The sequence below is a fragment of the Anarrhichthys ocellatus genome, unplaced genomic scaffold (genome assembly GCF_004355925.1).
Source record: "Anarrhichthys ocellatus isolate YVR2014 unplaced genomic scaffold, GSC_Weel_1.0 scaffold42, whole genome shotgun sequence".
Taxonomy (NCBI): domain Eukaryota; kingdom Metazoa; phylum Chordata; class Actinopteri; order Perciformes; family Anarhichadidae; genus Anarrhichthys; species Anarrhichthys ocellatus.
The window spans coordinates 1,596,043-1,623,136 of NW_022280072.1; the positions used below are offsets into that span (position 1 = coordinate 1,596,043).

The 27,094-nt window shown below is 43.1% G+C and overlaps 3 protein-coding genes across 4 annotated transcripts; 2 read left to right on the forward strand and 1 right to left on the reverse strand.

The window, feature by feature from the left end:
• Window positions 1-6,268: 6,268 nt before the first annotated feature.
• Window positions 6,269-11,149, reverse strand: prdx6 (peroxiredoxin 6). The gene is made up of 5 exons (XM_031868349.1): window positions 10,960-11,149; window positions 9,314-9,470; window positions 8,698-8,841; window positions 8,152-8,298; window positions 6,269-6,605 (listed from the first exon to the last, which is right to left on the reverse strand). Exons 1-5 carry the CDS (start codon window positions 11,049-11,051, stop codon window positions 6,480-6,482), a joined length of 666 nt encoding a protein of 221 aa, XP_031724209.1. The 5' UTR covers window positions 11,052-11,149; the 3' UTR covers window positions 6,269-6,479.
• Window positions 11,150-11,395: 246 nt separating this feature from the next.
• On the forward strand, window positions 11,396-17,640 carry plpp6 (phospholipid phosphatase 6). The gene is made up of 2 exons (XM_031868348.1): window positions 11,396-12,075; window positions 14,032-17,640. Exons 1-2 carry the CDS (start codon window positions 11,568-11,570, stop codon window positions 14,397-14,399), a joined length of 876 nt encoding a protein of 291 aa, XP_031724208.1. The 5' UTR covers window positions 11,396-11,567; the 3' UTR covers window positions 14,400-17,640.
• Window positions 17,641-18,738: 1,098 nt separating this feature from the next.
• Window positions 18,739-23,256, forward strand: LOC116394936 (dimethylaniline monooxygenase [N-oxide-forming] 5-like). Of its 2 annotated transcripts, none has more exons than XM_031868344.1 (10): window positions 18,739-18,870; window positions 19,024-19,212; window positions 19,307-19,472; window positions 20,951-21,093; window positions 21,189-21,388; window positions 21,561-21,696; window positions 21,791-22,010; window positions 22,089-22,161; window positions 22,570-22,831; window positions 22,949-23,256. In XM_031868344.1, exons 1-10 carry the CDS (start codon window positions 18,739-18,741, stop codon window positions 23,090-23,092), a joined length of 1,665 nt encoding a protein of 554 aa, XP_031724204.1. In that variant the 3' UTR covers window positions 23,093-23,256. The 2 variants fall into 2 exon arrangements, with proteins under 2 accessions (XP_031724204.1, XP_031724205.1); XM_031868345.1 differs by having other exon boundaries at window positions 22,570-22,822; window positions 22,943-23,256.
• The last annotated feature ends 3,838 nt before the right edge of the window (window positions 23,257-27,094 follow it).

A 27,094-nucleotide genomic window follows, 5' to 3' on the forward strand; every position in this document is an offset into this window, starting at 1 on the left:
CAGGTCTTTATACTACGTCACACGACTACCTTAGCAGCAGCCCTGCACGTCCTGGCTCATGATTATACGTAGATATATACGTATATAAATGAATAACAGCATTACTTTTGGTAGTAGTGAGTATGAGCGGTGAAAGAGAACAGCCTGCTCTGTGTGAGCTTGGCCCCGTTTATTTACAAGTGCTCGTTTTATGATCATCGCTTTAATTGATAGTTAACCATGGCTCTGCTCTCCCACTGTTGGATGAACATAAACAAGTACTAAAGCAAAACATGTGTCACTCTCTCAGCTCTGTATGTGTGTGTGTGCGCGTGTGTGTGTGTGTGGGTGTGCGTGTGTGCATGTGTGCGTGTTCACATGACCTGGAGTGTGAGAGCCAGGAAAGCCAGACTGGTTTCATTATGCTCCAAACTAGCCCATTATGGTTTAGGAAAATCATCCAAACCCTAAACAGTTGTTATGGCAACGGCATGTCACCTCTCCTTTTTTTTTTTTTTTTTTTTTTTTTTTTAACCTTCCTCACTCTCCCGCTCTTCACACTCAACACACACACACACACACACACACACACATACACATACACACACACACACACACACACACACACACACACACACACGGCCCTCGCTCTCTTTTCCCCCGGCGGTGAGTTATAGATGCAGCCTCTGCCCTCGGCCTAAAGAACAATAAACCAGTGGAAAAGATCACAGAGGGAGGGAAAAAAAAAACAGCAACAGGAGTTTGGAATTGTCGGATCTCTATCTTTTTTTCCTTTCTGCTTTATTTTGTTCAAAGGTTTTGGCCCGTCCACTTCCTTTCCTATAAAGTTCAGGTCAGGTGTCAGTGAGGGGGATACCAGCCCGAGGACCACGGTCAACATGTTTGTTGTTACTGGCAGAATGCACGTGGTTCAACTTGAATACTGGAAATAGAATCAATCATTTTAAAGTGTAACTGCATCCCTGGGTCTGAGAGAAGTAAAAGGGAAACAGATAAAATCACGCCCACTTCCGTATGATGAAAGCTTTGACGCAGCATCGACAAATATGACAACCAGAGTTGATGACAGTTAATACGACAGCTTGGAAAATAGCGACAGGGCATGGGGTACTGAATTTAATGGATTTACTGTTTATCAGACCACAAATTAGACAGGAATTACTTCCTATGGTCAGCAACCTCCGCGGCAACCTTCGGTTCTGAAGAGTGAAGCTAATGCTGAAGTGTCCTTAAACTTGCATTCTCTCTACTGGCCATCAGGGGGCGACTCCTCTGCTTACAAAATGAAGTCAGATTGTATAGAAGTCTAAGTTAACTTAAATTCCAGTAGACAGAAAGGAGAGAACAGGCTTGTGCTGTGATTGTACTGTAATGCTACTCTGTGGCTACTGGAAACGTAAAACCAATCGACGCTGAGGAGAGAGGAGAGGAGGGAGGTCTGATTAGAGGGTGTTAAAATTATTTTATTTCACGACGTTATTAGTCACAAATGGTCGGCTCTATCTCGGAATTGGTCTTGCAAGATTACGGCAGATTTAAAACAGTAGATGGTATTTTGAACCATGATTTATGAAGTGTGCAGTTATTCTTTAAATCTCTTTTCCTACTTGCTGTATCATGTTCACTTTCTGTTGCTGCCGTTGTTGAGTTTGTAGTGTTTTCCTTCATAGCACCTTGACACAGCTCTGTTAATCCATTAGTCTTTGTCTTGGTTAGCCTAGCTTTCTTTCATGTATTTTATAATAATTGAGTTTTTATTTTCTAGTTGGTGTAGGTTCTTTTGCTTGTTTCTGTAATATCAGTTGGTTTTTCTGTTCATCATCTTCATAACAATGTTCATAACAATGCCACTCATTTGTTACACTTTTCTTGCTTTTCTTGTCCCGTTTTCTTTGCAAAGGTCAGTGAAACATATTTATTACTCCTCGTGTTGCCTCAGACATAAAGTAACGGATGTGAAATACAGAACAGAATTTTGACAACTAGAATATTTCAGTTTAATTGAATAGTTCAAGCACTTCACTCAGTGTGAACATCGTGTTGCTTCAATAAATAGCTGGAATAAACTGATCCACAACATATGTCATACTGTCAGCGTGAAATAAGGTAATTTTCCAACAAATAGTTATTAGACACTCTTGTTTAAAATTCTGAGAATTCGAGAAGAAGATTAATGCAACTCGTGTGAATGGTCGATGTAAGGCCAACAGCTTAGCTTAGCATAAAGACTTATGCTAAGCTAATGTCTGCTAGCTGTAGCTGCAGCTAATAATCTGCTATCTCCTTAGCTAGTATGGCAGACAGTCAAAGTGGTATCTTATTTAATTCTTAGCAAGAAAGTAAGTAAGTTAAAGGGTTAAAGTTTAAATATACCTTGAGCATTCTGAGTGTGTGGCTTTAGGAATCTCAAGTGCACAGCACACATGCTGAAAACATTATTAATGACTTAAAGTGGTGTAGCATAGTGCTTTGCTTTGTGGCAGGTCTGGTGGTCTGGGATCCTTATTGGGTTGTGTTTGATGTCTCTTGTTAATGGCAAAGTCCCAATGTGTTATGATCGCGCACACACACACTTTATGTGAGCAGCCATTTGCCTTGTCGCCATGATAAAGCTCTTGGCGCTCTACCGGGGTTGTTTTAAAGCCCAGACACCCTTAGCCATTACTCAGGTGATATGCCAGCGGCTAGTGATCAATGTGTCTCTAATAGAGAGAACGGGGGGAGCAAAAAGCAAGAGAAAGACAGCGATATTGATAGAGAGAGATAAAGATAAGCACAGAGAGTGATTGCACTTTTACCTTCTCATCCATCACCCTCTTCGTGGAGCGCTAACTGGCCCTAACCTGCTCTGCAGTAATAGCCTGCCTGCATGTTGTATTTACGAGGTGCCATCAAAACAATGGCATTTATCTCGGCACTCGGATCATAAGCTTTCATCACTTTTATCATCGTGTCTTCGTCTCTGTGTGTGTGCGCAGGTGGCGGACCTGCTGAAAGGCTCGATGACCCATGCTTTAGCAGGAGTGAGGAAAGCTCAAGGGCTGGGTGTCGAATGCGAGGCGATTAATGCTCCTTAAAGTTCAGCCAAATCCTGAGGTCAGCGCGCGTGTTTCTGTACGTCTGTCTGACCTTCAATCTGTTCATCTGTCTCGCTGCCTCTCCACTCGGGAGGAGTGGGTGCACAGAGAAAGGCCAACGGGTTTTTTACGTGAGTTTCAGATTGAATGATGATTAAACCGCAACATGAGCGAGGGAGGAAACAAAGAGAAGAAGTGCATGGGAAAGGAGAGCTGAAGAAGCAAAAACTTCTGATAAATGGGTTTGAGTGAGACGGGGGAGGTGCTAGTGTGTGTGTGTGTGTGTGTGTGTGTGTGTGTGAGATGTGGGGAGGGTGAGAGTGCCAGGCGATGTAGGAGGGGGAGAAAGAGCGGGCGCGTCTGGAAAGCATCAAGCCGTAGTTCGGCATATGTGCGAGTGTGTGTGTGTGTGTGTGTGTTTTGCAGCTCCTCTGGTCTCTGGCTTGTTAACCCGCAGGTCACGGGCAGCTTCAATGCCTGGCACACAGCATGGGAATAATGACCTCTTCCATAGCAAGCACATGCTCATGAATAAACACACACAACACAGAAACATGCAAACTGAGTGTGTGTGCGTTCATGACGTCTTTTTATGTCATGCTGCTCCCTCTCTACGTCAAATGTCTGCAACACTTTTGAAGCCACGCTAGCTGTTTCCAGGGGACAACCGTTTCTGAAGCCAATGTGGAAGTGCCTTAAGCATTCTCCCCATCTACCATCCACTTCTTACACACAGTTGATGGCTGTTTCCCCAGGTTTCCAGTCTTTATGCTAAGCTAAGCTAACCGGCTGCTAGCTTCACAGTTGGCGCACGAACGTGAGAGCGGTGTCGATCTTCTCAAGCAACTCAATCAAGAAGGCGAATTCCCCAAAATTGTCACACTAGTCTCTGAATATTCACAGTAAGATTAATGTTACTCTCAAAGCTACAAGCAGTTTGTTTTGTTGGTACGGAGTCGCTCCTGGTTATCACTTCTCAGGAAGACTGGAGCCTGGTGCATCTGAGGGGGAAAAAACACGTCTTCTCCTCTGAGATAAGACAAGTTTAGTGGGAGGCCACTCCTTTTAGAGCGGTGCTTGGGTCTTTGATCAGCGGTGTAATGTGTGTGTGTGTGTTTGTGTGTGTGTGTGTGTGTGGGATGTGTGTGTGTTTGTGTGGGGTGTGTGTGCGTGGGATGTGTGTGTGTGTGTTATAGAGAATAGTAGAAAAAGACCAGCAGCTGGTGTGTTGTGTTTTGCCCTGTGAGACCTGGACCAGGCTGGTGTTGTATTACATGTACTAGTGTTGCAGAGGCGAGGTGGGGTGAGTTGGCTCGATAGCCGAGAAGTGAGGGGTGGCAGATGAACAGGAGGGGGATTGGAGGGGGGCTGGCAGTGAAGCCAGCATCTGACACCCAAAGCGCTTCTCATGCTCTGGCACGGGCTATTGTAGTCTGGAATTTGAGAAATGCATTTGATCGGTACAGAGCGTCCGTGCGGGTGTTATTTTGGACGACTCCTGGGGACAAAACAGCCACCAGAGAAGGAGAGGAGGGCAAGGGTTACCTGGTGAATACTTTTACTTTCATCACACATGAGAGAAGCATCCAGCGTTTAAGTGAAGAATGTAGGCCCTTTCTGTCCAAGCTCTGCAATCTAACGAAGAGAAAGAAAGAAACAATGCATACCATATAGCACTTTTAACCTTTATGGGGCGAAGTGAGCATCTGATTAAAAGAGAGAAAAAAGAATAACATTCCAGTTCACATTGTGTGGATGACAGGAGTGAGAAGGAGGAGGGCCTGGAGATATTATATCTGGCTCTGCACACTCTCAGCCTCCCTCCTCACTCAAAGGGAATCCCATCTTTTCTCTTTGACCTCTGCATTCCTCGGAGTCATTGCAAGGTGTTTGTGTGTGTGAGAGAGAGAGAGATCGGTGTTCACCTTCAAACTACTAGAAGTAATTAATACGATCCTCGGCCACGTCGTTGTGAGGGTTGAGTAACTCAAAGAGGGAAACCTACACCTCGGCGCTGGCTTCAGTGTCTCATCCAGGCCGACCTGCAGAGATGTGTTTACCGCGGCTGAAGAATCGGTTCAGTCTTTCATCTTTGTCTGCAACGCGGAGATGTGACGTGAAACTTTAGAGTTGCAAGAGATATAAGATACTTTGTACAGTGTTGGTTATCGTTTTGGTGCAGCATGGGAGCTCAGGTGTAAAGAGAGATGGAAAAAAAAAAAACACCATGAACCATTGCAGCAACGCACACAAAGAGGAAGCGTGGATGTGAAAATACATTATATGAGCAGTTCACTCCCCAGCAAAACAAGTACGCCAACAGGCAAAAATAAGTAGTTAATTCCAGTGCTTGCAGAGCAACACAGGTCAGTGATTGGGTTTTATATAGATTCTGCTGAGTTGAAATGAAATAAAGATAATGATTCTCAGAAATGCATGCTTGACATCTCTGTTTGTGCAGTTAAGGTTATTCGATCAAGCTAATAAAATAACTTCAAGAACTACTTTTTAGTAGTGAAACAAGTATTCAGGTCTTTTACTTGTTTCAATGTGCTGATTTGGCGGCTAGATGCCACCAAATCAGCGACTGAAGTCAAAGTGTAAAAAGCACAATAATTCCCCTGAGTTTTACTTGAGTCAATGTAGTTAATGGTTATTTTCCACCGTCCTCTTCCACGGTGCAGCTGCTACATTTCATCTGCGATTAAAAAGCCTTTGACATGAAGCATAGAACAAACGGAACAATCAATTTAAAAGACTAATCCATTGTGCATTGAGACATTTAGACAGCTAGGGCATGAGCCTGGAATGCTGAGTCGGCAAAAAGATTAAAAAACAGAGCAGAACGTTTTTGTAAACCTCACTGGGCACTTGGAGAAACATTGCTGGAAGTAGATCAACTCGATGTGGTCGATCCTCTTTTTATAATGAATGGAAATGTAAATAAACTAGTCATTTCACTACATGTGGTACCACTCCCCACGTCTGCGACTGTTTAGGATGGATTGGTGCTTTCACCCTAATTGCTTTCAGGCGAGACCATGAGTGGGTCGATCATTGAGCACATACCGCCACCTATTGATGGAAGACGGTACTGCAGCGACAGCAGCAAGCTGATATTTGTAGTTTAGGTTGTAGGAGGACACCTAGTGGTACAGTAAGCTGTTCAGAGTGAAAAGATTCAGAGGACATGTGTGAAAAGTGTGTTTATTGAAGGAAACAAGGCAGCGTAAAAGGACACTATACTCTACACTACACTCCTGGCTCATTGCATCCCACTAGTCACCAAACCGGATAAGTGCATCCAATGCTTTTGATCAGTTCTATATGAGAATTAGTATTTCAAGGATTTCCATTTTTCCCCAAAAAGAGCTGTTAACTAGAGAAAGCTGTAGTGTCTCGTCAGGGCTGGGTGTAGCGCAAGTATTTCTTCCCAGAAGGCACCTCTTTGGTGGTCACACCGTTGGGGAAGAGAGCAGCGGCTTCAGCATCAGAGAGCGACGGGATGACCATGACTTTCTGACCAGGCTGAAAGAGACATCAAGGAGGCGTGTTATAGGAGCAGGACTCCAGTTTTTGAATCACAGCGTCACTGTGACGACAATTATGCAGCAGCATCATATGGCTCCTGTGTCACGTGGCTTTTTCTTCAGTGTTTTCACTAAAAGTGAAGTCACATGAACACCTAAATGGTCTGTTTGGAAGGGATGCACTTGCAGTTTTTAATAATATGTAGCGGTTGCTCTCATGGAGGTGGAATGCACTTATTTTAACTCTACACAACAGTGTCTGCTCAATGGATTTACTGGATGCTGATCATCACTGATGTCGTCAGCTTTGGTACTTTTCAACCTGTACCATTTTCCCCATGCGTTTGTGTCTAAGTGACCAATTTATTTTATTTATTATTTTTATTTTTTTTTTTTTTTAAATTGGTCCAGTATTGAAGGAGACATTTTGCAGACAGCAGCTGCTAAAAGGTCTGCAATATAATCGCTCGGGGCAACTCCTCTCCGTTATTATAGGTCCACTAAAAGTGGCTCAGATTGTTGTTATAAATAAGAATCCTACAGAGAAATAAAATGTTTTTCTGTACCTTTTACTTGTTCCGGTCTGTTTGTTATTGTGTCTTGTGATTTGTTGCTGGAAGGCAACGGTGGGAACATGAGAGAGGAGTGCTTTGTGTTGTCAGAGTTTGTTGTGTTGGACTACAGAAAGCGTAGCTAAGTGTTAAATACAAGATTTTTAATGTCATGGCTGAATATTTAAATGATTTCAACAGTGTGGATGAGACGCAAAGTTTCAGAACAAAATATCAGAACGATACTTCTGAGAGTGACACTTTGTTGAATGCAATAACAAACAGACAGGATGAAGTGAAAAGGAGGGTTTTTCCATAATGTTGTCAGACATTTAATCTGAAAACAAGAGCAAAAACAAGCACTTTTAGTGGAGTGAGTTGCCCAAATGCACTTTCAAAAATCGTGGTCGCTTCCACACGCAAAATACCAGAATGAACTTTTACGTGTCTACAAGACTGTGGTTGCTGCTGCACAGAAAGTTCATCATCAACAGATCAAGAAAGTGACAGAATCCATGAATGGAAGGCTTATTATGGTTATTGAAAAGAAGGGGGGCTATATTGGTCACCGATTTGTTTTTATTTTTTTTTTTTTTTTTTTTTAAATGTCAGAAATGTTTATCTGTAGATTTTGAGTTGTTTGTTTAATATTCGTTTTTCATTTAGTTGCATAATAATTGTGCACACATAGATATTCTCCTAAGAAAGCCAAAACCTCACTTTTACATTCTTAAATATTCAGGTTTGAGGTTTATTAACATTTTGGATTGACCGAGAGCTCTGTAGTTGTTGAATAATAAAATGAATCCTCAAAAATACAACTTATGCATGCAGTGTACATTTTGCGAAGTGTGATCATTTGCTTTCTAGCCAAGAGTTAGACGGTAGGCATCCCCTCTTATATCTGTACGCTGAATATGAAGCCGGAGGAAGGAGCTTAGTTGAGCACAGTTCACGGCTACAGGTGAATAAACACGCGGTTTAACCGTTTACCTTCCAGTCGACGGGTGTGGCCACCTTCTTCTGTGCAGTGAGCTGCAGAGAGTCGATAACTCGGAGCAGCTCGTCAAAGTTCCTCCCTGTGGTGGCGGGGTAGAGGATGGACAGCTTCATCTTCTTGTCTGGGCCGATCACAAAGACCTGAAGAGGGTTAAGATGTCACAGGGTCAACATAGCACCCACAATATGCTTCTTTTTTCTGTTTTTGTAAATATGGTGATAAAGTGGCACACAAAACAAATGGAAAATACTGGGGAAACAGCTTTGTTGAGGTGCAAACACTTCATCATTTTGCTCCAACTTGACTGGCTCCCAGACAAAAGGATGTGGTAATCAGCTGCAGCTAAATTTGAGAATAAAGACCAAAACCTAAAAAAATTTTAAAAAATTGGTGCTTCGCGGATTTTTTTTGCCAGTAAAAGACTAATTTCACCGGCATCTGTACATTTTGGATCATGATGCGGTCTTGGCAATGTTTTTTAGTGACGCAATACAAAGTATGTCCGGCATTGAGGACAGGACAGAGGACAGGTCTCTTACACAGCGAGCGGTGAGGGGCATCCCATCCTTGTCTCTCTCATCGGGGTCCAGCATGCCGAGCTGGACAGACAGATGTCTCTTGTCGTCAGCGATGATGGGGAACGGCAGAGGGCTATCAGCCTCATTGTTGAACGCCATCACATCCTGTAGGAGGAGGAGACACATTCAGACTTTACACCTTTGTTAACGCACGTACATCATCATCATCCTCAGTTAATCATTCTCTCCGTCCTGACAGCCGTCTCCTTCACAGCGGCACAGGTTTGATGAGTGACCAGAGACATTTAATCTTCAACTCCAATAAGAGCTCAGACACTATGATTGTAGAGCAAACACTGTAAATGTTAATAATTATCATCTGGAGGGCAAAAGGAGAAAATGCTACTTTCAAAAAGTAGTTTTCTGCATTTTTTAGCAGGGAAGCAGGATCGTGTTACTGTTAAATAAAAAACATAATGTAAAAGGTTCATGACATGCAGCACATGGCCTCCAGGCTAACTTTTAGAGCTACAATGCATAGTGAATTACTTATTAAAAAAAAAAAAAAAGTATGCAATGTATATCACAATTAAAAAAGGTATAGATAGAGGTGTGTGTGTGTGCGTGCATCCCCAACCTTGCTCCAGTTGCGGTGATCCTCCACACTGTCTACGGACAAGGCGATCATCTTCACGCCTCGTTTCTTGAACTCGTCGCTGACATTTGAGGCACGGGCAAGCTCGGTGGTGCAGACGGGAGTGAAGTCCTTTGGGTGGGAGAACAGGATGCCCCATCTACAGAGGAAAACAAACACACACAAACACACACACAAGCACTGAGGCCTTTGCTCTACACATCGTCTTCTGGCTCAGAAACCTCAATGTGAAAAACTGTATTTGGAGGAAAACAGCAAATAAGGTCACAGTCATCAAACGCTCACATGTTCCTGTTGAAGACAGAACTTGCATTAAGCTCAGAGTGTATGCACAAGTTCAAGTTACCACACTGAATGCAGTAAACTAAAGGTGAAACAGAGGTAAAACACACATTACATAACATACACCTTTGCGCTGTATTTGTGTCTGTTGTAGTTGTGCATGTACGTCTTCATGTTTCCCATAAGGAAGACAGAAACAGAAGACATGGCTATAAAAAAAAAGAGGGAAAAGACAGAACATTAAGTCTCAGTAGAGGAAATTCCAGCCGCAGATTGAAACAGGTGTCTGTGAATCTGGCAGACTGAAGCTCAAAACCCAGCTGTGCACTCACTGAAAAATGTCCAATGAGGGGTGAAGGGTCAGACGGTTGGGGAAGTTTTTCTGCCAAAACACTTCCAATTTTTTTAAAGGAGAATTCTCCCATTAATCACACGAGTCTCCTGCTTCGCATGATGCATGTCGATTTATTTTTTGAATGTGTTGGAACATGCCATCACATGGGAGAGAGGAAACTGGAAAGCTTTGTTCCTCACATGCATTGTGATCAGCTGAGTATCGGGTGACCAGATGCTCTGGTTAGATTGGGACACTCCCCATCAGTCAAAGCAGGGAGAAACTGGATACTGACAGTTTGTAAGAGGGATGTGTTCAGAAGACGGTGTTTTTTGTTTCTAATCATTAAACAGGAAGAATGATTTAAAAAAAAAAAAAAAAAAACATGAGCTATACATTTTTATTAAAACAAAATATATGATCCATTCTAAGATGCAACTTGAAACTTGAAACTGTTATTTGGCAGTTAACTGGGAGTGTATAGATCCAGCAGTTTGGAAAGTTGGTCAAGTTACACAGTTGCAACACCGTCTCTGCTCCTCCACCGTGTGCACAACCCTCAGGATAAGAATACAAATAGTATAGAATACAAAAGTCTCACAGGATTGGATGTGAGCACCGAGGCACAGTTCCAAGTTCACATAAAACACACAATGCAGGCCTTGTCCTGACTGGGCCAACAACTCACTAATGAGCTGGGCCAGAGAAAAATACAGAAAGTCATGCTTGTGTAACAGTCTCTGTGTCAGCCAGCAGGTGTCGCATCACGGCAGTCACACAGTGGGATCACGGTCAAGTGATCTGGACTGAAAAAAAGAGTCATCACTTGAACTCAGAATTAAATCCTTAATACTCAGATCAGCGTTCAAGCTTCTCAGTCTGAAGACAGGCGCATGCGCACACAACCTGCACAATCAAATGTTGCACTGTTAACAAACATAATTCAAAACTCAAGAGTAAAAACATAATAGGGAACGCATGCGCGTGGGAGTTTGCAGATGTGCACACTCACGAGCTGCCCAGGAAATCGTGGAACTTGATCCTGCCGATGGTGGTGTCGGCCTCGAAGTTAGGGAACTCGTCCCCCAGCAGAAGTCCAGGCATGGTCGGCTCTTCTCCGCAACTCAGAAACAAGAAGAAAGGGTCTGTCTGGCTTCCTGGAGTGTGATCAGCGCCTCATGAATGGACCCGGATATCGGCGGGGTTTATTTACATTACGTCGAGATCATCGACCAATCAGATGCGAGAGAGCTTTTCTTTTTTTTGAATAACTTTATTAAAACAAAAATGACACTTTAAAAAGTAGAAAGATAAAATACAAAAAACGTGAGCAGTATATTACTGTTATCATGGATGTATAAAGGGAAATGTTATAACAATAGAATAGTCAGAAGAAACCGGTCACATACAAAAAACACAATTACCCAGGTAGCTTTGCGATTAGAACAACAAAGATGACGATTCTGTTCAGTGTTTCCGGACGTGATAAGAATTGTGAAACGTCCAACAGATGAATTAAAGGAGCGACAACCCGCACAGCACTGCAGACAATAGAGAATTTACCACTGCGGGTCAGCGACATCACACCTCACTACATTCACCGGTGTATATACTAATAAAATGCCGTCTCCTAAAGCTAAAAACCCCGGTCGCGGAAGTGGAAGCCCAGTGCTTGGCAGCAGCTCCAACGGCCGCTACGAGTTCATGTCGCTAACGAAGCCGCTGAACCGGTCCTCAGTGCCGCCGCCGCTCCTCCTCCAGCGGCAGGGCTCCGACCCGACCACCGCCCGCCTCCGTGTCTCGGAGAGCCCCACTCGGCGCCGGGGCTCCAGCTCCTCCACGGGCTCAGCGAGCGGTCAGGGTCCGCCGCCGCCAGAAGTGGACGGTTTACGGCTCAACCCTTCCTTCGTCCGTGTGGCGCTCAGCTCGCTTCTCGCCATCGACCTGTGGATGTCCAAGCGGATCGGGGTGTGCGCCTGCGAGGACTCGTCCTGGGGCAGCGTGCGGCCGTTGATGAAGCTGATAGAGATATCCGGACATGGCATCCCCTGGCTGGCTGGCACCGCCTACTGCCTGTACAAGAGCGACAGCGCTGCAGGACAGGAGGTCATGCTCAACCTTTTCATGGGTAAAAACACTTTGTGTTCATCTGTTGTCACATGCAGACAGGATCCTAGGTACCTTCTGCTCCTCCTCCCCCTCCCATGCACACCTGTTCCATCAGAGCCCACATGTGATCCCACCTCCTATGACTAATTATATTAATTTCCCGACCCACTTTTCCTCCATTTTCTGGCAGGTTCTCACATTCAGATCACAACTGTTGTTCATTCTGGCCTTAATACACCTCTTGTTTGCAGCTCTGCAGCTGTAGCTTGCTCCAACAAACACCTTATGAAACCACAAGAGGGGCAGAGTCGTGGTGTCTGTCACAACTTCACCTGCATTCAAGGTGTTAAAGTCTGAAGAGGCCAAAACTCCAGGGAAATGTCTTAAGTCTTAACAAATTGTGTTCTATATTCTACAAGTGTTGCTGGAGTTTTGACCTCTTGAAACCACTGGAGGGAAATATGTTCCAAGATTTCAAGAAAGGCAAAGTGTCGACCAGAGTGTGCAGCAATGCAGGTCCATTAGAAATATTAACACGCCACACACGCACGCACACACACACACACACATACACACTCTTCTCCAGCACACCAAATGTTTTCCACCATGGAAATACCAATGTTTTTTAAACTCTATTCGATACCTATACTTTTTGTTACAATTTGAATGATACAGATACTGATCATATGTGATTTTTCAACATAATGGTTATTTAAAAAAGTACTACTAACGTCTTTATACTCAACGGCAAATCACATGACGCATACTGCCGTCTTGTTGTGAGTTGAGAGACAGGTTTTGACTCTAAAGGACTTGCATTGAAGCTCACGTTGGTCTGCGTTTAATCAGAGACATAGCAGAGTTTTGTTTTTGGGCTGTAAGTTGGTTTGTGACAGTAATGCAGCTTTCTGTTGGATTGTGTCAGTTAACAGCCAGTAAAGGATATACATCTATAAGGAATTAAAACGCATGCTGCATGCCAAAACCCCCCACTGTGCACAAGTGATTCTCTTGTTACAGGAAGAGGATTTGTGTGTCTGCCTATTTCCAGAGGTTGTTTTTCCAGTAACACAAGCTCACAATGATGTGAACCGATATGGACTTTTGATTTGTGCTCCTCCTGTGCGTGGGTGAATTCATGTTTTATTTTTAGGTAAGATAATTGAAGTGTCAGATCGGTAATTATGAGGCAGGTAGAGGCAAGTCTGTCTCCCCATCATCTCATGCACGGCATGCAATTGTGCATGTGAACCAGTTACGTGTTCGTCACAAGAGTCTGAATAGAAGAAGTCAACTAATAGCAGGCTGCAGATAAACGTCCAAGCCAGCTGCACAGTCTCATCATTGTAACCGCAGCAGTTATTTAAAAGTTGAGTTGTTGTCAATAATGTATACAATGTACCGTTGCATATTCATTTTGATGAAATCCTTTCATTGGACTCCCGGCAGCGATTGGCTCGATGCCACCTGGCTGTTGCATGAATATTTCAGCACTGCAGACCTGGAGGACATAAAGCAACTGCTAATAAAACATAAAGAGACATCTCTCTTTATTCAAGACTCTGTCGAATCAAAGGCCAGCCTTTTTAAATATAAGATAAGCTCAGATAATCCTTTATTAGTCCCGCAGCGGGGACATTTACAGGATTACAGCAGCAAAGTGGATAATGCAACAAGAGACATAGTAAAAAAAAAACATAAGATTAAAGCAAGCAGAAAAGCTGCAGATATAAACTGCTCTTCTTCACAACGAATGACGTTTTGAAGCTTGGTTCTGATTTGTGTATATCATCCCATCCAAGAAACTAAGCTAATGGGTGACATTCTGCTGTATTAGGATACAAAGATAACAGCTGTTATTTAGAAGTATGAATCTTGACTGACCTCATGATTTGATTGGATTACGATTGTCGATGGATCTCAATGTGTCTCATCTCGTTAATGTGACTACATCTCCTCCCTTCATCCCCGCCAGGCCTCCTGTTGGACCTGCTCCTGGTCGGCATTGTGAAGGCAGTGGTGCGGCGCCGTCGGCCATCACACAACCGCATGGACATGTTTGCCACCTTTTCCGTGGACCGCTACTCCTTCCCTTCAGGCCACGCGACCCGCGCCGCCATGTGTGGGCGGTTCCTGCTGGCTCACCTGGTGCTGGCCGCCCCGCTGAGGGTCCTGGTCCTGCTGTGGGCCGGCCTGGTGGGGCTAAGCCGAGTGATGCTGGGCAGGCACAACGTGACTGACGTGATGTTTGGGTTCTGGATGGGCTACTGCCAGTATAACCTTGTAGAGATGTTGTGGATCTCGCCTCAAACCCTGCAAGGGCTGCTGGGACAGTTGGCTTAATGTTAAGCATCGAAGGAGGACGAGACACGGCCGTTTAAATCTTGATTGTTAGAGCACCTGCACACCTTTTGTCTTTTACACGGATACATCAGAGAAATTGTCTTTAGACTGGAGAAGAGAGCTCCATCACATGCAGCTTTGTTCTGCTGTTATTTGACACTTACAGGCACGTTGAGTTTTTTGGAACGAGCTTTGTCCGCTTGGCGTTTAACCTCGCTATTTTTGCAGACTCCTCCATTTTCAAAGCTTCCTCGCTACGTTTTGAAGCTCAGAAAATGTCCCAAACACGGCAAAATGAAAAGAAAAAAAAGAAACAGAGAGACCAGCACACACTTGTTGTAGGTCATAAGTAATGATTAAGAGGGATTCATTTTGCACGAGTCTACACTTTGTTTTTAAGGAAAGTCCTACTCATTGTGCTTTAAATACAAAAGCCTTTTGGCCCTCATGACTAGCCTGTCTGTAATCAATAGAAACAACCACCTCACTCCCCCTACGGGCCCGATTCACTGGAAATGATTTAAACTGCAAGCTGAATGCTTTTGTTGTTAGAAGAGTGCGGCTGGTTTTCCGCCTGTCTGTCCACATCCGGCGATCGGCGGAGAACTTTGAGGAGTTTTGAGAATGTCGGTTTTCCGCGAAGAGAAACCTGCACAGAGTATAAAAGATCCAACTGGTTCCTCACAGTTCTGCGTCAGCTGATGTCTGTGCGACCGTCCAGGACGCTTTAGATATACTGAATACTTTTACAACACAGAGCACCTTTTCTTATTTTTTTTTTACACCTGTAAGTTTACATTACATGGTTAGGTCTGCTACGGAAGCACCTGAGAGGCAAGTAAGAACAATTATTCTTGTGAATTTTAAGTCTGATCTAAACTGCCAGGATAATCTTTCTAAGTTCCTTAAAAACAAAAACATGACATTTTTTTAATCAGGATAATTCTTTTCCAGTATTTGTTGTTGTAATACTCATTTCGGCCACAAGAGGCTGAACTGCACCTCTGATTAAAATACATTTATGGCCAAAAAAAGACATAATATTATACACAATAGATGTATCTTGTGTTTAGAGTGCACGGAGACATTAACACTCACCTGTAAGAAAACAGGAATTAGTTTAGTCCTATTTAGAACACAGGGTAGTGGTGCACTTTAGCCTCTTGTGACTGAAATGAGTATTACAACAACAACAACATCCGACTTTACCTGACAAAACTCTTCAGCAATGTAAGATTATCCTGGCAAAATAAAACACGGGACAGAAAACTATTCAGATCAGCCTTCCATCACCAGAATTATTATTTGATTCTCGCCTTCCTCTCAGGGCCTCCGTACTTCTTTGCTGTCCACCATTTTTCAAAATGCGTTTTTATTTTTTATATATATGGAACAAGGTGTATCTGAGCTCCACCAGGGGAGGGTCCGGTGAGGACATACCTGAAATGCATAAGTTCATACTGGATCACCTGCTCTGAGGATCATGGCCCCGCCGGTTAAATCTACATCCAAGCAGATTTGGATGTACTGAGACTTTTTAAAATGTATTGTTAATTTAAATGAACACTTGTGAATCCATTGATAAGCATTTGTTAGAATGGATATGGGGCACTTTAAAATAAGAGTGTGTGGATCCATTTGGGTGGTTTGCTGTCAGCGTGCTAGAGTTCTGCACTGTGAAAACACACTGTCTTTGCACGCACTGTAATAATTCTAGTCTCACTGACTCGCATAGACATTTATTCATTAAGTTAGACATGAAACCAGAATGTGTAACTACGCACGTCATTCCTCTACCAACTCTTAACTATCACTTGGCACTCTGGCTATATTTCTCCTGACTGTTCACATAATGTTTGACATTTTCCATAAAATTCTCAGTTAAAGATTTAGCAAGGCAATAATGTGTTAAAGGAATTAACAGCCAAGTGTTGCAGATCTTCCCACAGTTAATATTTGATGATGGAGTGACCCGTTGCATCTTGATGTTCAGACACAAATGTGACTCTGTGGGTCAGTTAGTTACTGCTCATTGTGTGTTTGGGGCACATACAGTTCCTCAGACATAGTTAAAGGTTAGTCCGACTCGCTGACCGCAGAGTGAATGACAGCGGTCACGATGTAACACGGACGAGTGTTTGACGATAGCGCTGCCACGGAGGCTGCTGACCCGTACACAAGCCATTTGTCAGCACAGCACTTATTTACAAACGCAACATCACAAGATTAGTTTATGTGATTGTTGGCAGATAGGTAGCAAAAGTAGTAGCAAAGAGATTTAAAAATTTAAAGAATATCATGTGCTGTGTTGGTGTTGACACGACCTCTCTGTCCGCAGATTATTCAGTGAGTTGCTCAACAGCTGACTCCGTCTCGCTCGCTGTAAACACGCCAGAAACCAGAGCAAGTGTAGCCTAGTTTATGTTTGTCTGTTATGTGTCTATTGATTAAGACTACGATGGGATATGTGGACGTGTGATTTCTGTGTGTATTTTGGTTATTGTTGAACCATTTTTTTTAAGAACCAACGTAATTTAACAGCCTGTTCCCTGGTGTTTCTGTCTCTCTGCAATAATTGACAAATAATCCCAGTGCTGGTGATAGTATGACTGACATACATGATCTGTTGGTTCCACTTTTTCCATTACCCTTCTGTTGAAATCTTAATATGCTGGACAGTGAACTTGTGACCAATTTGATTGATTGATTTTGTTGTTGTTCCATGCTGACACTGATTTGTTTACAGAATAGATTTTACACATGGAGCTCATCTGGTCGAGCAGACGCCACGTGTGCCGAGGCTCAGTCCTCGGTCTGAGTCTGACCCACTGCTGCTTCTCTTCTCTCTCCCACTTTCCTGTCTTCAGCTGCACCATCAGAACAATCCTAAAAAAAAAAGCTTCAGCACATTCCAAATGCCACCTATTCACTTCACCTCATTCAGCTCTCAAAGGTTGTCAGCAAACGTCACATCTGTTCGTGCACATTGTCCAACATGAAGCCAGCTGCAATATATTTCACTGCGATCTGTTTTGCCTGCTGTATGCTATAACTGATATTGTGTGTTTCCTGTATAGACCTTATTCTTCATGTATGTAAATATGCCTGTATACGGTTCTGTGATTACACTGTGTTAATTAATGTTCAGTAGATTTGAATGTGCTGCTCAATATTCCCTGAGGGGTTGTTTTTGATTGATTTGATTGTAATGATTTTTAATTAAATTGGGAACGAATCTGAATCTGTCTCATCTGTGTGAATAGATGCATAGATATGTAATAACTGCTGCTCAGTTACTCTTCATCATCATGACTGATTGCTCTTGTCTGCCAGGAGTGCAGGCAATTAGCAATAAAAGCAAGAATAAAATACTTATTATATATTTATAACATTCACTCTTCCATGCGGTTGATTTATAACAGTCAGAAATACAATTTCACTTGTTTGTCGACTTGTTATAGGGCAGGGTTAGAAGGAACAAAAAACATTCGACCTTTGGTCCCCGCCTCTATCAAACATGCTGAGGTGGTGCTGAGGTGGTGCTCGTCATTTGATTTTCACAAGAAACCAACACGCAAGGATCAAGGTGAGAAGGACACTTGTACTTCTAGTGTATTTTACTGCAGAATACTGCTATTTATTTTAGTGCCGTTGTTGAAGTTGGTCATATTTTAGTGAGATGTGGTGTATGGCCCATTTATGTGCATATTATTATTATTATTATTATTATTAAACTGCAAAATGACTGAATCAAACAAAAAAGGTAGTTTTCTGATTACAAAATATATATTTTGTGTTTACACATTTTCCTCTGATACAATCAAAACACTGAATCTTTGCACATATTGCACCGCTTTGGCTTAGAACATTACAGCCCAAAGAAAGTTGTTTTAAAGTCTCATTGCTCTCAACGAAGTGTAAGATCTGCTCTTCTTTCTACCTCTGGGAACTGAGAAAGGTTTATGACAGAACCAGAGATCAGGGCTCGATAAGTCTGTGCATAAGGGCTCAGTAATATCGCTTTATGCCGTAAGCAATTCTATAATATAATCTGATCTACTTTCTTTGTTCAACTGTTGTTGAAAGACTCACTGGAGTATTTTAAATGTGCTGGGAATGAGATTGAGCCTTACTACTGCAAGCACGAAAACACACGATTAAATGAGTTGTCTACACAGCTGCAGCATGTTTCATGTGACAGTGGGTGCGACTGAAAGTCACGCATTTGGATCTGACGATAGCGACAAGTAAAAAAAAAAATATATAAAATTATATTATATTATATATATATATATATATATATATGTGTATTTGTCCCTTTCCTTCGTGCAGCTCCATCATGGTGCACAGAGTGGCGGTGATCGGGGCAGGCCCCTGTGGTCTGTCCAGCATGAAGGCCTGTCTGGATGAGGGCATGCTGCCAACCTGCTTTGAAAGCAGCGATGACTTGGGTGGACTGTGGAGGTTCAAGGTAAGTTGATACTGGAAAAAAAAAAAAGATTCCTCTCAACGTGTTTGTGTTCATGCCCCCAAGCAAGTCAAGTCAAACGGGGTGAGAAAAAATTAATTAAATTGCTGCCATATATAAAATGTTTTTCTGCCTTTTTAACGCCTTTTTCTGCAGGAAGTGTCGGAGCCAGACAGGGCCAGCATCTACCGTTCCCTCACCATCAACATCTCCAAGGAGATGATGTCCTACAGTGATTTCCCCATCCCTGCAGATTACCCCAACTACATGCGCCACTCCAAAATCATGCAATACTTCAGGATGTATGCAGAACACTTTAAACTGCTGCAACACATTCGCTTCCAGGTAACAAGATGCAAAAGATGCAGAGAGGAGTATGCGGTTCATTCCAATATTTTTTCACAAACTAATCTGCGTTTGTTTTTTATGTATATTTCAGACCTCCGTGCAGAATATTAAACAAAGACCGGACTTTCCTCGCAGTGGTCAGTGGGAAGTGGTGACCCAGAGTAGAGACGGAGAGCAGGAGAGGCATGTCTTTGATGCGGTTATCTGCTGCTCTGGTCACTACACCTACCCTAACCTGCCGCTCAAAGACTTCCCAGGTAAAGACAGGTTGTACATCATTGGAGGATCATGTTGTTTCTTGCTGTTGGCACCTTTATTTACTCGGTGGTGGTGCTCTCGCTTTCAGGAATGCTCTGATCACATTCACACAGTTATACATCCCCAGTACAACCACAGTCTGATCTGCAGACTATACAACAACAAAAATACCAAAGAAAATTAATAAATAGTTTAATTTAATTTTTTTGTAGTTGATTCGTAATTTGTATAGTTTATGTATAATAAGCAAAACATATTGTTATGGATTGCAACTGACTAATTTACCCCCAAAAATAAAAACCAAGACGGAGATGGGTTTGCCTTTTTGAGGGCATTCTATATGGCAAATAGCCCCATAATTAAATTAATGTTTTTATCTGAAATGGAGCCATTCTTCGCCTAACAGGTTGTTGGAAGGCCGGCTCTCTCTACAAGCACACCCACCCAATTGATCCAAGTGCAATGAGTTGGGTGTGTCAGTGTACTTCAAGAGAGGGGTGTAACATTAATGGGGTGTAACTTGAAGTTGCAGCTGGGACAGGCTAGCTAGCTGATTCCACCATGCTTTCATGCTACACTGTTTACAAAATGACCTGGACCAAGTTCTTACTCATCTGGCGATGTCAACGTGCTTACCTTCCTATGACAAGAGTGTGTGGATGAAGGATTAAGTTGTTCAAATTTACTCATTTAGGTCTTGGCTAGTTAGCTTGCTAGCTTGCTAATCCTAGCATGCTTTTATGCTCCAGTTACAGAACATAAAAAGCCCCACATGAACTGCTGGGCTTGGTCTAGTGTACTTTAACATTCAGCCGGACTTTACTGTTTTAACTTACGTCCATGATGGCAGTTACCCTTTCAATTAGCTTATGCTCATCGCTAGCGCCATCATGGTTAGGTAGCTAAGTGCTGTTGAGGGTCTGTTATAGTAACAAAATACAGTATAAACTCTTTGTTTGAATTTGAGAAGCCCTTGTGTATGCTAACGGTTTTACTCCAGTTTTACTCCACGTTGGTTTTATTGGAAGAGTTCGTTGGTGACAAAAATCGTATGCCTCCAGATCAGCCAACAGCAAAATGTATTTGCATTAGCTGAATTTCAACCACTAGAGGGCATGCTATTAATATTTATAACACAATGTACTTTGCACTCAGATGTCAAAATTTTAACCTGATTCCATCAAACGTTGGTTTTCAGGTGAAAAATATGATATAGCATCACGTGTCAGTAACAATAACTTTTGGTTTCACACTGGACACGCACACCGGTGCCCTAATTAAAAGTCCTGTGTTTGTTTGACCCATCCACCACCAGTCCCTCCCACACTTTCTCGCTCTTAAAACCATGTCCATTGTTCTGAGTGTCTATTAAGAACGCAGATGGGTTTACATTGGAATTAGTTGAAAGCCCGGTCCGTCTCATAGCAACAAAATAGAGAAACACAACTTATGAAGCCATCATTCTGCTGTTTTGCAGGGATAGATACATTTGAAGGGAAATACTCCCACAGCTGGGACTACAAGGGGCCTGAGGACATGCATGGGAAAAGAGTGGTGGTCATCGGCATCGGTAACTCAGGAAGCGACATCGCCGTGGAGAGCAGCAGAGTGGCAGAGCAGGTTGGGGAGTCTTTTTTTTTTTATTGCTCTTTTCTCTCTCCTTCTTTGAGATGATTCATGCATGTTAATGTCTGACTGTTGCTCTCGTTCTGCAGGTGTATATGAGCACTCGTCGTGGTGCCTGGATCATCCGCCAGGTTTCTGACAATGGCCTACCCGTTGACATGAAGTACAGCACGCGCTTTGTCCACATCCTCTTCCAGCTGTTGCCTATCAGCTTCCTTAACTGGCTCTGCGAGAAGAAACTCAACGCCATGTATGACCACACCATGTATGCCCTCAAACCCAAACACAGGTAGGTGCTGTAGGGACCACACAAATAACTACTCTGCATAAACTTCCTCACATTGTTGCAGGCAATAAACAACTTGCATAATGAAGAAATGTGTTGAATCTGTGGATGTACAATACTTATTTGACCGTATATACCTTGTTCTCCATTCTTCTGTCTTCTGCTGCCCCCTCAGATTCTTCAGTCAGATCCCAGTGGTCAACGATGATCTGCCTTTTAAGATTCTGTCCGGGTCGGTCATCCTCAAACCAAACGTGAAGGAGATCCGTGGCTCCACCGTGGTGTTTGAGGATGGCAGCGCTGTGGAAAATGTTAGAGAACTTTGTTTCCAACAATACTGTCTTTTCTTTTTATGCCCAGCACAATTTTATCTTATATCTCCAACTCATCCTTTCCTCATTACAGGTGAATAGAATCGTGTTCGCCACAGGTTACAACTACGATTTTCCTTACATGCCGAGCAGTGCTGTGTACAAGTCTGGGCACCGTGTGGGTCTGTACAAGCACATCTTCCCTCCCAACCAGGAGCATCCCACGCTGGCTGTCGTGGGTTTCATCCATACCTTCGGAGCCATCATGGTGCAGGCTGAGATGCAGGCTCGCTGGGTTGCACGTGTCTTCAAAGGTGAGGCGGCGTGTCGTTTGTCAGCTGCCACTAGTCTTTCCAAGCAGTCTTTACCTCAGTCTGTCTTTTGCTTTTCAGGATATAAAAAGCTGCCTTCAAACCGGGCCATGATAAAAGCTGTTGACAAGGACACCAAGGACATGGAGAACAAGTAAAACTTCCCGTATTCCTTTGCCTGACAACTTATTGCAAACAACATTGTCCCCAATGTCCCTTCTTCTATTTTATATTATGGAGTAAATGACACAGCATACAGGGAGTTAATCAAATAAAGTTGATGAGAGCTGAGCTGTGGGTAAAACAAAAAGTAGCCCGAAAGACATTAAAAGGCTCCTTTGAGCTGCAGAGTGGGGGGGGGGGGATAATTGGTCATTATGAGTGAATGTTGCCTGTCTGCGGACTGCAGGAGAGGGGCACAGCTTGAAACAGAGGGCGTAACTTGAAGTAAGTCTTGCAGGCGGCAGATTGATAGTATTGCTATGAGCGGCTGCTTCCACATCACAAATTGTTGTACTTTGAACCTGTTTAAGCAACTTGTAAATTCCGGATGCATCCACAGCTACAATGTGTCGAAGCTGACGCCGCTGCACGTGGACTTTGTTTCCTACATGGATGACATAGCAGGAGAGATTGGGGTGCGGCCAAGTCTCCTCTGGCTCTTCTTCACAGACTACCTGCTGTTTAAGAGGATTCTGTGGGGACCCGTCACAGCCTACCAGTACCGCTTGAGGGGACCAGGGAAATGGGAGGGAGCCCGCAGAGCAATCTTTACCCAGTTTGACCGCATGTTCCAGCCCTTAAAAACAAGAAAGGTTGGAAATGTTTCTTCAACATTCTGAGCCTTATGTGAACTTAAATAACTGTGTAATGTCCCTGAGTCACAACCCTGAGTCAAACATCAACATAACCTTTTTTCATCCCGTCTTTTCCAGCTGGAGGCAGAAGAGGCCTCCGTCGCTGGTCGCCTGATTAAGCTGAGCCTGACCCTCGTGGCTGGAGGAGCTGCCGTCTACTACGTCCATGTGCGCAACCCGACCACCATCCCCACCCTGCTGTCCAACCTCTTTCCACAAATTGTCTGAACGTACTGCAATGATCAGACGATGTGAATCTTGCAAATCAAATATTGAATGTGCTGTTTCTAGATTCCTTTAGAAATCTTCCTGTTTAGGATGTGATTATGGGTCACTGTCTGAGCTGCTGAGTAATGCTAGAGGTCTTAATGTAGCTATATGTTTAGTTTCATGAATACCTTAACATTTCCTTATAAATGTAAATCTAATCAGCTGATAGAGTAATTACAAGGAGAGGAGAGACAGAGATTACTAGTGAGTGTCTTCCTGTCTGAACTTGCGCTTGAGCTACATTGAAATATAATAATATAATGTTAGACATATGGAGTAAAAAAATAATAAAATAACTGTGTGAGAGCTGTCTTAAAGTGTAACTTCTGTATTTTTCAACCTGGACCCCTATTTCCCCATGGTTTTGTGTTAAAGTAACTAATGAGGACAAAACAATTGAAACTGGTCCAGTATTGAGGGAGAATGCTGCAGACGGCAGCTGCTAAACAGGAAAAGCATGGTGTCACTAATGACACTATGGCTCTGATTTAAAGTGTTCCAGTGAGCCTGACAGTGAGCCAGCATGCACGATACCAGGAACCCTGGTTCTGTTATACATCTGGCACTGTGTAACACCACTGCTCTCTGACCATGGACTGTGTTTAAGAAATGGACGTTGTAGTGACGTTGGGTGGTTTGTGGACTGCCATTTTGAAGCCGCAAGTTTGGCATTTTGGCAGTCGCCATCTTGGATTATGGCCATTGCCATTATGAAGTGAGCAGATTCATTTAGTGGGGTCATTTTCTCAGAGACTTCCATACAATCAGACTTCTTTTTGCAGTCATGTTTGCACAAAGGGACCCAAGTTTTCCCACTGGTCATTTGCTGATTTGGACAGGGAGATGTGTGGGTAGGTATTATCAAACAGGAACAAACGCTGTTGTGCAGGGGTCAATGTCACAGAAACAGCACATATTTTTGTAGACCAAAACAGAGTAGAACACTGGAGAGGATCATTCAGGCACTGTTTTCATAATCAAAGTCAGGGCCTGTAAAAACATGTGCGGTGCAATGTAAGTGTTCTGGAGACATAAAGTTCACATGCGCAGACGTGACATCATGGGCCTTGTTTATCAGGTGTGCTGCAACGAGGAGAGGAATTTGCCACTGACACACATACAGAGGGGCATTTGGACTGTACTGTATCATTGACAAATAGTTTGTTGGATTGCGAAAAACTTTAAGGCCATCTGGTGTAGATATCGGGCTAATATCTAGGCTCAACATAAGATATCTCCCCAGCAGATTTACAGGACAACATTGCGAAGACAAAAATGCATGCTTCATTGAACACATGTCATAGGGACAGTAAATCGTTCTTTGAGTGTTAGTCCTGAAGCTCCCAGAGAATAAACATATTGACCGCTAAGATTTGGATTTGGAAGATCCTTTTCTGTAACTACTGAGTGAGTCGCTCCTGAGTCAACAAGAAAAGTGATTGCCTTTTGTAATGGGAAAATATGTTATCGTATCATGTGAAGTTTTAAAGAATGTACAACTGAATGTGAGGAACACAGGCAGACACAGAACAGCAGTTCTGCAGATGATTTGAATTCGTTTTGTATCCAGGTGTCCCTCTAACTTTTCCCACAAAGGTGAGAAGTGAAGAGACACTGTGTCTTTGTTGGTAAGACAAAGACACAGAGAGACCTCGACTCCAGAACTGAATATCCTGCCAGAAATATCTAATGAGCAGAAACAGACAGCCTGTGTCTGAAATACCCATACTCCCCTTTTGACACATTATCTGAAGTTGTAAAGGCGTGAACCTTTTGTATGCATACATGATGTTGAATGTTGCACTTTGAGAGTGCTGTGGGACTGCTCTCTTGCTTGCAAGCAATAAAAGACCGACAACTCTGATTCTTTCAAGAGTCTGTTTATTGATCTAGATTGAAGACCTCCACCCTTCTCCCGATTAATCATAGAAATCTTCCACTACACTTTCCACCAATCACAAGAGCGGTCTGAAGGAGGAAGGCACCCAGAGTGTTGGTTGTGTACGACTTGGCCTTAAGCACATGGCGGGACAGCAGGAGTTCAACACTAGGACATCTGGACAACAGTGATCATTCAGCGATGGACCATTGAATGGTTCATCACTGGTCCACTGATTGCATCCCCATTCAGCCCCCTATCTAAGTTGACAGTTTCATGCCCCTGATTAAGACACACATCCAATATTACTCAACCTGAGAGGACCCTCACTGACTATGTCTGACATTGATTATCTTTGTTGATACAAAAGGGCCAAAACACTGAGTGGTCAGCTAATAAAACAGGAGAAGATACACAGTGGAAATTTACCATCACACTTTTCAGAACCTGCAGTTCTGACACGTTACTTATCAGAGAACGTGGATTTATCTACATATCAGTCCGCCATTAAGTCCGTCTAACATTTGAACGTGCGGTCAGTTATAGTTGACTAATGTGTGTAAACTTGTTGTAAACCTATGGAAAGCTGATCACAAAAGTCACACTGCTTCCTTGCTGTATCTCCGTGGTTTATGGGGCTCATTGGAGTTCAGCCATCAATATTAATAATTTACATCTGTGCTTTTCCTCCTATGACTTTCATGGTCTGGGATTATTTTTGGTTTGGTTCACTTCCTGTCTTTGTGTGTTTTCCCTCATTAGGTCATTAGTCCCTTGTGTATATAGTCTTAGTGCTCCCCTCTCTTTGTTTTAGAAAGTCCAGCCTGTTACAGAGTTAGTTTCCCAGTGTTTTGTGTTCTGGTTTGTTCTTTCTTTTTAGAGTTGCCTCAGTCTGAGTTAGTTGTTTGCCCTGAAATCATTGAACACTTGCTGCCTCTTATCAGTGTCTTTCCTGCGTTTGGACCCAAACCGGCCAGTTCTGACTGTGATAGTGAAAAGTCAAAATATGTGCTTTGAGGGGAAAAGTTAACCATTGCCATGCACATCAAACCCGTGAAAGAGTAAACAGCTCATGAAAATAAATAACATTTTCCCTCACAAAACATTTCCAGGTAAAAGGTACGTATATGGCATTAAGTTATAGCTCCTCCCTTCCCCCTGCAACCCGGTTCAACTGACTATTAACAACAGCTCAGTTCATGTGAATTTAGATGCTGTTTGGCATTTGATCGGAGCTGCCCAAGACTTGAAATCGGTGCACTGGAGAAGGTGAGAGCAATCTGTTAGACTTCAACAATAAAAGAGACCTACTTTTTGTTCCGGCAGTGTTCAGCAATGCCAAAAATGTCTCTCTTGAATTGCGCAATAAACATTCTGTAAATTTAATCTGATCAAATTCCTCAAACTTTTCCAAGTGTTTTGAACTACTTAATGATGTGATGTGCTTGACATTGCTGTTCTTTAATAACGGTTACCTGTTCTTCTAAAGTTTTGTTGTGTTAAAAGAGCATAAAGGTAGTCTCACACGTATATGCTGCTGCAGGCTGGACTCACACGTATATGCTGCTGCAGGCTGGACTCACACGTATATGCTGCTGCAGGCTGGACTCACACTTATATGCGTGTTTAGTGCTTATTAGCAAACATTAGCATTTTTGGTTTCATTGGTAGCGTGCTGATCTTAGTATTTAGCTCAAATGTATAATTAGAACGGGATACAGCGCCCCTTTTTTTCAGAGACTTTTCTTCATCCTCCGTTTTGTGCTTCACCGAGACTTGGCTCTGTGGAAAGATCTGGACTCCCCAGGAACCTACGCCATGAATCCTGTTTGTGGACTTCAGCTCTGCCTTCAACACCATCATCCCGTCTCTGCTGCAGGACAAGCTCTCTCAGCTGCCCGTTCCCCGACTCCCCCTGCAAGTGGATCACAGACTTCCTGTCTGACAGGAAGCAGCATGTGAAGCTGGGGAAACACGTGTCTGACTCTCGGACCATCAGCACCGGTTCCCCTCAAGGCTGCGTTCTTTCCCCTTTTCCCCTTAATTTGTTTGTTTATCATATTGTAAATTTGTATCTTTTT

Coding starts and splice junctions, on each gene's coding strand:
- LOC116394936 (XM_031868344.1), top strand. CDS start 18,739: ATGGTGCACAGAGTGGCGGTGATCGGGGCAGGCCCCTGTGGTCTGTCC. Junction 18,871..19,023: donor GTGGACTGTGGAGGTTCAAG/GTAAGTTGATAC, acceptor CTTTTTCTGCAG/GAAGTGTCGGAGCCAGACAG. Junction 22,832..22,948: donor AAACAAGAAAGGTTGGAAAT/GTTTCTTCAACA, acceptor TTCCAGCTGGAG/GCAGAAGAGGCCTCCGTCGC.
- plpp6 (XM_031868348.1), top strand. CDS start 11,568: ATGCCGTCTCCTAAAGCTAAAAACCCCGGTCGCGGAAGTGGAAGCCCA. Junction 12,076..14,031: donor CATGCTCAACCTTTTCATGG/GTAAAAACACTT, acceptor CATCCCCGCCAG/GCCTCCTGTTGGACCTGCTC.
- prdx6 (XM_031868349.1), bottom strand. CDS start 11,051: ATGCCTGGACTTCTGCTGGGGGACGAGTTCCCTAACTTCGAGGCCGAC. Junction 8,842..9,313: donor ATCACCGCAACTGGAGCAAG/GTTGGGGATGCA, acceptor CTCCTCCTACAG/GATGTGATGGCGTTCAACAA. Junction 8,299..8,697: donor TGCCCCTCACCGCTCGCTGT/GTAAGAGACCTG, acceptor AACCCTCTTCAG/GTCTTTGTGATCGGCCCAGA.